Genomic DNA, 9200 nt, shown 5'->3' with positions numbered 1-9200 from the left:
GTGCCAATTAAGTCCTAAACATTTTCACGTTTTGCCAATTGAGTCCATCTGGCTAATTTTGGCTAGAAATCGCTGACGTGGACGCCGGTCGTCCTACATGGCGCGGACGTGGACAATTCTTAACAATATTTAATATTTTTTCGAATTTTTATTTTATTTTTTTTCTTCCCTTCTTCCTCTAGCCGGTCGCACAGGCCTCAGCGATGGCCGATGACCGATGAGAGGTGAGGGCCAGCAAGGCTTGACCTCGCCATCTCTGGGCAAGGTCGGCCTCGCCATGGCTAGGCAAGGCTCAACATGGCGAGGTTCGACCTCGCCATGAGTGGGCAAGGCTTGCCCTTGCCGGATCTGGCGAGGCCAAGCTCGCTCGGCGACGACGAGGTCAAGCCTTGCCAAGGGCAGGTGAGGTTCGCCCTCGCCAGTGGTCAGCGGGGGAAGCTTTGCCAAAGGCGGGCGAGATCGACCTTGCCGGCCCTTGCCTTTGGCCAGTTGTTGAGGCCCGGCGACTGGCTAGAGAAAGATGGGAAGGAAATAAATAAAGAAAAGAAAAAGGAAAAAGAAAAGAAAATGATTTGGAGAAAATAATTAAAATATTATTAAAAATTGTCCAATTCAGCACCAGAGTCTACATCAGTCATTTCCAGTCAAAATTTGCCGGATGGACTTAATTGGCAAAACATGAAAACGTTTAGGACTCAATTGATACAATTAAAATGTTTAGTTATGAATTGGAAAAAATGCAATAGGTTTAAGACTTTTTGAACAATTTTCCCCATTTTACCTTAAACTGTCTAATTACATGCGACTTCTCTGCTCTTGGATAAATTGAAACACAAGAATGATTAGTTTTTCCACTTTCCATCAATAGCCTGGAGAGAAATTTAAAATCATAATAAAAATATTATTGGACACAGTCTCTTACAATGAATGCAAAAACCAAACACATCATATGACATCATGATTACACTCAAGGGGATGCACTCCAACGTCTTCTGATTCTCTCCTGGGCATCTGTTACTCTTGATGATCTTTCAGCGTTACATTCACTCACGCGCAGCTCCTCCAAGGATGTCAATTTCTCGAGGCCTTCGATGTCGCGGATCCTCCGGCATCGATGGATTTCCAGGCATTTCAACATGGTGAGCTTGGATACACTGGGCAAATTGGCGAGGGTTTTGCAGTTCTTGAGAGACAATCTCTTCAATGATATCAAATTGGAGAGGCCATCGAGATGTACTATCTGGCGGCAACACGACACGACCAGGATCTCTAGACTTGTTAGCCCTCCAAGCCCTTTAATCTCTTTGACAGCCGAGTTCAAGAGCTCTAGCTCCAACAAGTTAGCCAATTTCCAAACTGTCGGCAAACTCTGCAGCGACAAACAAGCTTGGATCGACAAGACGGACAACGATAGGGGAAGCCTTGATACTTCTCGAAGATTCCCGCCCTTCAGGACAACTTCCTTGAGCTGAGAATTGCACGTGGAGCCGTACTCAAATCCCAAATCGGTGAGTTGGGAATGAGACAACTCAAAGCTCTTGAGCTTTGGAAACCTTACGGGCCAAAGCGACTGTGGCTCGGTCAAAATGGATGCGGGGTCAAACTCCAAGGGAGGAATTATCAGCTCCTTGGGATTCTCATCCCCGAAGGTCAAGTCTTCCAATTCATCTAAATTCTGAAGATCTGGTATTATGCTCATCTTCTTTGAACTTATGCGCAGACAAGTCAAACTTGAGGGAAGCATCGGCAATGTTTCAAGGTTGTCGCAAGCAAGTAAATCAAGGATCTGGAGACGGCTTAGCGACTGGATTGACGGTGGTAGGCTAGAAACACAACTATATCCTAGCATCAATATTTTCAGGAATTTTAGATTCCCAATGTCACTAGGAATGCTTCCCTTTAAACTCCTACAGTGGGAGGCATGGATCTCTTCAAGCTTCCTTAGCCTGCCAATGGCTCTAGGAAACTTTCTCACATGACAACGCTCCATCTTAAGAACTCTCAATAGCTGCAGGTTTCTCATGGAGTCAGGCAGTTCTGAAATAAGCGTCCTCGATATGTCCAACTCCACCAATGAGCATCCTAATTCGCCGATAGAACCTGGAAGTTTCTCCATCTCTTGGCAGTCCCTCAACGACAACCGTTTAAGTTTCACCAAACTTCCAATTGAATCGGGGAGTTCGAGGATCTTCGCATTGTCCAGCAAGAGCATTGAAAGAGCTTCTAAGCAAATGGATTTGGGCAGCTTAGTTAGTGAGTAGCAATTGGAGGCACTAAGAGTTTCGAGTTTCTTCATACAAGCTATCGATTCAGGTATTTCTTGTATGGAAGTGCCATCTATGAGAAGCTCTTTCAGCGATTCCATGTCACCGATTCCCTGTGGCAACACACTGAGATTTCCACAGGATTTCAAATTCATGGAAACCAACAATCTTAGATGACAAATTGAAGGGTCTATCATGACCAATTGAAAACAGCTTTCGAGGATCAACATCTCCAACTGTGGGTAACCAGAGAAGTTGGGAGTTATCTGCATTTCATTACACCCTGTGAGGTTCAAAACTTTCAACCGTGGCATCTGCAATCCCAAATAAAATATATTTCAGATAAAGTTAATTCCCCGTGATGAGTCAAACGAAATAAAATATGTTCCATGTCACCTCGATTTGACTCCAACCCCCCCACTTTTGAGTGACCTTGCTCCATGATAAATCAAGAATCACCAGATTCTTTAGACACAAGTTCTCGACTTGAAAGGTCGGGGGGCACCCTCGCCAGTCGAGCCACCTTAAATGGGGAAGTAGATTCGCGAAATCTCCCTCGATATTTGCGTTGTCCAATTTGAGGAACCTCAACTTGGACAGGCTTTCAAATTCTTTAGGTGTTAAACATTTGTGTGAACCATTGTCGAGCTTGAGACAGAGGGCTTGAACCTTTCTCCTTTTCTGGAGATTGAAAGAAGAAAATGAGTGAATTTTACTGGTTAGCGTCAGAAAGCAAGTATAACATGGATAGAATTGCAAAACAAGGATATTTTTACCTCTTTTCTCTTTAAGGTATTGAGGGCTTGCTCATTATCCCATAGCCTGCTGCGCCTTCCAGGGTTCATGGGGTCTTCCTCGTAGACAATTGTTCGACCTAGGTCTCTTAATAGATCATACACCGAGAGCTTGTTATTCTCTTCGATTCTCACCAGGGACATGAGAAGCAGCCTCTCGATATCACTACTAGGATTAAAACCGCAGTCCTCCCACATGTAGAAGGGAATTCTCTTGTCCTTCCCTATAAAGAAACAAGCTATATCGAGAAATATATCTTTTGTCTCTTGATCTAGAGCTTTGTAGCTAGTCATCAACACTTGTTGGACGGAATCCACTGGCTCTTTCTCTTTCTCTAGTTTTTCTATCGTCTCATTCCATTTTTGCATGTTTTTCCTGTACAGAAATGAACCCAGAAGCTCAATAGCTATAGGAAGCCCTCTAATTGTGGAAACAATCTGCCTGGACAGACCATCATAGTTCTCTCGGGGAGAATGTCACGCCCCGTACCCCACGAAGCGTGAGCATCCCACCTGCGGTCGATAAGTTGGCTGCGACGTCCCAGGAAGCGTCGCCGACCCAAACCCAAACAGAGATCAAGCACAAGCGGAAGTACGTATATAAATATATATATACACCCTGACAATAAAATACATGAGGCCAAGGTAGCACAACCAGCAAACAACACCTCTGAAAGTATGTATACTAGTAGTACCAAAGAAAACTTTTTACACAATTCATTTAGACAACAGCAGAGGAAACACACAGTCAGCAGCCACTCAGTCAAAAGGGGTCAATGAAAAACACTTCGGCTCCTCAGCTTCCTCGACCATGGCTGCAGGTCCGTCCCCACAAGGGTGCACACTAGATGACCGCTGGATGAACTGCGGTAAACCAAAAAGAGGCGCTCTCCTCGGCATCCTACGGCTGGGGGTCTGAAAAGTTTCGGTTTACACAACCGTGAGACGAATATCAGTGAGTTCAACCCCTAAACCTAGGCTAGGCTAGCATGCAATCTCCTGACCGGAAAATAAATAAGTGAAACCATAGTGCAACAATAATCAATTAATCCTCCGACCCTGCAGGTTAGGCAGTTCAATATATAATAATCACGGCACGTACGTGGCACATATTATCACACGTACGCCAATCACATGCTCATGCACCGAGGCTCACACACTCGCATGCCAGTCCATGCATGTTCATGCATGCAAATGTTGTCGACATGTCACGTGTATTTCCCGGCCCACTGGCCCACACTGGCACACTGACAATCGCCCAATTTATTATTTATTACGACTCGAGTCAACAACATTCACGGCCCGGTGCGTCTAGCCTGCTTCAAAGTGCATGAGGCGCAGCAACCGATCTGGCCCAGTGTCTCTAGCCTGCTTCAAAGTGCATGAGGCGCAACACTGTTCTCCTTGCGAACCAGAGCCTGCTTCAAAGTGCATGAGGATGGTCGCCTTCCGGACGTACCGGGCATCGTCCTGCTTCAAAGTGCATGAGGACGGTATCGACCCGAAGGTCATGACCCAACGGTCCTTAGGTGATCACACAACTCATTATTATCTGAACCCAGCGTATAACGCTTCAGGGTATTTTAGGTGATTACATACTCATGGCAGACACGCATTCTCACGCAAGTTCATCACATGCCTCACTCTTGGCATACGCAATGCGTGTCCATGTTATGCAATGCAATGCACCACGAGCACCAATATAATTCAGACACCCAATGTCACAACACGTGCTTAATTGGCCCAATTAATACCGTGTGGCCTAACGTGCGATTCACCAATCAGTAAATCATTGTAAACCAAACAATGGCCAATCGCGCTCCATAAAATCAGCCACACCACATACGACATAGCAGTACGAAATCAATCACAATTAAGCACAATTGACGTACAATCAGTCAATCCGGACATACCCGGTAATTTTTCAACGGGCTCCTAAATTGGTCATTTAATCCAATTAATCTCCCCAATTAATTCTCATTAATCCACTAAATTTCCCAATGATAATTTCTACCAATCCGTCCTCAACCCAGTCTGAAATACACACTGATACCATCTAAGCCAGTCTAAATTGTACCGATAATACCTAAACCAGTCCAGAAAAACGCACTAACAGTCCCAATCCGGGTTTAGGAATTTTACTCACTTAATTTCTGGACCACGACGACGGGGAACGGCGGCCGATCACTGATGAACAGTGAAACCGGCGGCGGAATTCACGGGCACGTGCATTCACGCCGCACTTGCCTTCACAGGAGTCTTGTTCACGCGGCCCCATTCACCGCGGTAAGGACTTGTACGGACGGGCGGAAACGGTGGCCGGCGAAGTGCCGGTGACGGCCGCGACGGCGTACGGTCGAGATGAACAGTGATCCGTACGGGGCGCGATGAACAGCACCGTACGGACACCGTACGGACAGGGCTGGATGGCGACGCACGGCGAGGCTGGACGGCTGGGTGGTGACGGAACAGCGATCCGAGCTCCGGCGAAGCTCCGGCGACCCTTTTTGCCGGACGGGAAAGAGAAAAAGAGGGAGAAAGAGAGAGAAAGGGAGAGAGAAAAGGGCTGGACAGGGGCGAGGCTGAAGCTGGGGGACTATGTGGTCGACGGCGGGGCACGGCGGTCGGCGGCGGCACTCCGGTGGCCGGCGGCAAATTCCGGCGAAGCCAAAACCAAGAGAGAAAATGGAGAAAAAGAGAGGAAAATGGAAGAGAAGCTGCTGGTGGGGGCTGGTTCTGCCGTGAGGGAGGGCTGAGGAGAGAGAAAACAGTCCAACTTGGTCAAATAAAGCAGCCCAAAGTGCCACGTGTCGCCGATCCGTGAAAAATGACCAAAACGCCCCTAATCTAACGGTTCTAAAGAGATAGGCTTAAATAATTGAGGGGCAATTGGGTCTTTGGTGCCAATAATGCAGCTGATAACCACAGTTACTTATCCCAAAAATTTCCCAAAAATTCGGACCCGAAAACGGCCCAGGGGCAAAACCGTCATTTTTCCGGTCCCGGGGCGAAATTCCAATTTTCGCACATACGTGTTCCATATGTGCGTGGCCAACATAATACGGCGTCGGATTCGCGAAATTCACTTTCTAAGCTCTCGAAAATCGACTACGAAGTTTCGGGAATAAAATAATATTATTTTTCCAATTTTTGTCGAAATTCCAATTTTTGGCCAAAACCACTCTAAATGTGCCTGGCCACCCCAAAATGATCTTGGCCGCGAAAAATAACCTCAAACGGCCTCCGAATCCAGCCTCGGTGCCCACAGGGGCAAAACCGTAATTTTTCACCCCCGGACCGAAATTCCACTTTTTGCTCGTACTAACTCCAAACGTGTGTGGCCAGCGTAATATGACGTCAGATTCCTAAAATAGTCTCTTAAGCCTTCGAAAATCAACATCGAAATCCGGACCCAATTTCGTGATCAAAACTCGCTCAATTTCCAATTTCAGGGTCTCTCACTAACGGGCGGCTGTTTAGGACATACGCGTATCGACCTAGGGTTATTCGAATTACGACGGTCCCGATCATTGAGAGAATGAGAAATTATCATTAGTTCCAAAGTTCACGATCGTTAGGTTCAGGTTCAGGACTGGTTGGCCACGTGCACTTTCGGTCTTGCAGAATCACCTGCGATCCGATTGTACATCGTTGGCCTTGGCCAAACCAAATCCATCACCTTTCCTAAGATCGGCTCACGTTGGCCCAAAATATTCACTCATCGTATCTCGAGATCGGTGTCCCGTTCACTATCGAGTCCCTAGTCCACGTACCGTTTCCTAGTTAGCCATACCCCATTGGTTAGTATCCCGAGAGTGATCAGCTCTGGGCGAGACTTACTAAAATGAAATGCGAAATATTGTTAATTTTATTGATCCTGGAATTACGTCGAAATTCGGGCTGTTACAGAGAACTTCCCCCAAAAGCATGTAGACAGAAAAGACGAAGGGATTGTTTAAAATCCATACGCACAACTTCATAAATCACAACTTCTTTAGGGATATTAAGAAGATCGGCGTTTCTGGTCGTTACAATTATCCTGCTTCTTGGACCAAACCAGCTTAGGTTCCCGGCAAATGCTTCGAGATGATCCTGTTTATTGACATCATCGAGCACGATGAGAACTCTCTTATCGAGAAACATTTGTTCAATGTGGTAAATACCTTCTTCTAGGGAACCAAAGCTGATGTGCTCTTGTTTTAGCAGGTCAGAAACCATTCGGCTTTGCAGATGCTCCAGGGGGTCGGTTTTTGATATCTCTCGGATGTTTCCCAGATAGCTACAGCCTTCAAACAGAGGATATAGTTGGTTGTAAACAAACTTCGCAAGAGTCGTTTTCCCAATCCCCTCGAAGCCATGTATTACGACCATTCGGACCTCATTGCCACGTACATTAACCGCTTGTCCGTTGCGATAGTCGACGTCAAGCTTCACCATCATCTCACGGACTTGATTCTCAATTCCAACTGGCATGGAAGTACCAACTAGTTCAGCTTTCTTCAGCTGCCGAGTGACATACAAGACGATCTCGGATATAAGCTTGCCATTCCTAACAGTCCAAATGAGTAAATAAAAGCAACGTTTAATCATGAGAAACTATAGAAAGAAATAACAAGAAAGGCAAAAAAATGAAGCAAAATACTTGAGTTATACCCAATTAGTGACCCACGAGGGCAAAGCATTATGGAAAAGCCATGTACGACTATGACAAATAGAATCTATCACAACACAGAATCGAGAGTCTGTAAATTTTGTGGAATTAGTGTATGCTCCACATCAGTTCTTAATCATGATTTGGGTCAACTATTATTATGTCAGACCGGTAACCTGCATGATTTTTGTTGTCTCTAAAGACTCAGTAGTTATCCAAACGGCGTATTTCAATTCGATAAATGGCTTGTTCTTGTACGAACTCAGGATTTACATGTGCAAGGTGAGAATTTATCGATGTCCCACTCCCACCTTCGACATAAGGGAAGTAAAAAGATTTTTAAAAGATACTAAAAGAACTCCAAAATCAAATAAAGGCCACTTTTTGAATAACCACAATCGTGCTTTCTTCTGGAGCCATTTCAAAGCATAGAGTGTAACCGGGCGGCCATAAAGTCTCAAAGATAATCTACAAAAACTTGATAATTCAACATCAGTCACTTCGCATTGGAATTTATGAGGTACAGGCAAAGGAAAGTAGATTAGAATTACACGTCGGTCTGCTGGTCAAGACGATATCCCTCCAACTGTTCAATACAATGGAGGGCGGACTTCCAGGGGTCGGCAAGCATGGGATCGATCCTTCGTCTTTTGTTATCTGCGGAGGAGCCATTGCCAGAGGGCTTGACGGCATAGAAAATGGGAATAATGGCATGGTTCATGGTGTCCCTGCACTCCAACATCTTGGCCAGCACCATGAGGCAGCTCTTGGTGGAAGTGTACCCTGGCGAGATGATCGGTATCGATATCTTCGACTGTCCAATCTTTTCGACCAGCGTGGGGTTAATATCCTTTTCTGCCCCCGCCTTCCTTTTGTCTCGATACACGCTTATCCCCGCGTTGGTCAAGCCGGTGTAGAGGGCATCCGCGAAATCCCTGCACGTATCCGCTCCTTTAAAGCTCAAGAACACTTCGGGCCATATAGAGGATGCGGATGATGATGAATAATTGATATCGTCCATCGTCAAGAATGGTTAGGGTTTGGGGTTGCCTGCAAGCTATTTGTTTCTCTCTCTTTTCTCTTTTTGGCCCTTTTAAGTCGAGTAAGGAGGGAAGTTGGAGCAACAATTCCAAGTGTCCGAACGAGATAAGTGTCGATGACTTGCAGTTGGTGCCGGTCGTTTATTTTTTAAAGTTTGACTGGTGGAGGAGTAAAACGTGTGATGCATTTTCTGACCGCCGGAGGGATTGGAATAGGAATATAAAGGTCCTAAGTGATTTGAGGTCTCTATATATTATACTTCTTGTGGTGTCTTTAGAAAACTTATTTAGCCTTCATTTAGAAACTATCATAGAGTTGCTATCAATACGTAGATTTTCTGTTTAACGTTTTGGCGATCACTGGTTTTTCAAAGGATAGACACGGATATGACTCATGCGGCAAATTAAATCCCAACCCGTTTAAAAATAAAATCACTTTATAACCCAAACT

General features: G+C 45.5%; 2 protein-coding genes across 2 annotated transcripts; both read right to left on the bottom strand.

Annotated features, from left to right (window-relative positions):
• Positions 1-938: 938 nt before the first annotated feature.
• Positions 939-3527, bottom strand: LOC115693888 (disease resistance protein RPV1-like). The gene is made up of 3 exons (XM_030620950.2): positions 3041-3527; positions 2661-2945; positions 939-2578 (listed from the first exon to the last, which is right to left on the bottom strand). The coding sequence occupies exons 1-3, from the start codon at positions 3425-3427 to the stop codon at positions 968-970; spliced, it is 2283 nt and encodes a 760-aa protein (XP_030476810.1). The 5' UTR covers positions 3428-3527; the 3' UTR covers positions 939-967.
• A 3434-nt stretch (positions 3528-6961) lies between these two features.
• Positions 6962-8769, bottom strand: LOC115693892 (disease resistance protein RPV1-like). The gene is made up of 2 exons (XM_030620953.2): positions 8261-8769; positions 6962-7607 (listed from the first exon to the last, which is right to left on the bottom strand). Exons 1-2 carry the CDS (start codon positions 8728-8730, stop codon positions 6962-6964), a joined length of 1116 nt encoding a protein of 371 aa, XP_030476813.1. The 5' UTR covers positions 8731-8769.
• Positions 8770-9200: the final 431 nt, after the last annotated feature.

The sequence above is a fragment of the Syzygium oleosum genome, unplaced genomic scaffold (assembly GCF_021117445.2).
Source record: "Syzygium oleosum isolate NSW1041296 unplaced genomic scaffold, Sole_v2.1 Sole_v2.54, whole genome shotgun sequence".
NCBI lineage: Eukaryota > Viridiplantae > Streptophyta > Magnoliopsida > Myrtales > Myrtaceae > Syzygium > Syzygium oleosum.
The sequence above is the reverse complement of the archived record's forward strand: the minus strand, read 5'-3'. Positions and strand labels throughout refer to the sequence as shown.

Coding starts and splice junctions, on each gene's coding strand:
- LOC115693888 (XM_030620950.2), bottom strand. CDS start 3,427: ATGCAAAAATGGAATGAGACGATAGAAAAACTAGAGAAAGAGAAAGAG. Junction 2,946..3,040: donor ATACCTTAAAGAGAAAAGAG/GTAAAAATATCC, acceptor TTCAATCTCCAG/AAAAGGAGAAAGGTTCAAGC. Junction 2,579..2,660: donor GGGGTTGGAGTCAAATCGAG/GTGACATGGAAC, acceptor TTGGGATTGCAG/ATGCCACGGTTGAAAGTTTT.
- LOC115693892 (XM_030620953.2), bottom strand. CDS start 8,730: ATGGACGATATCAATTATTCATCATCATCCGCATCCTCTATATGGCCC. Junction 7,608..8,260: donor CTTGACCAGCAGACCGACGT/GTAATTCTAATC, acceptor TTGGACTGTTAG/GAATGGCAAGCTTATATCCG.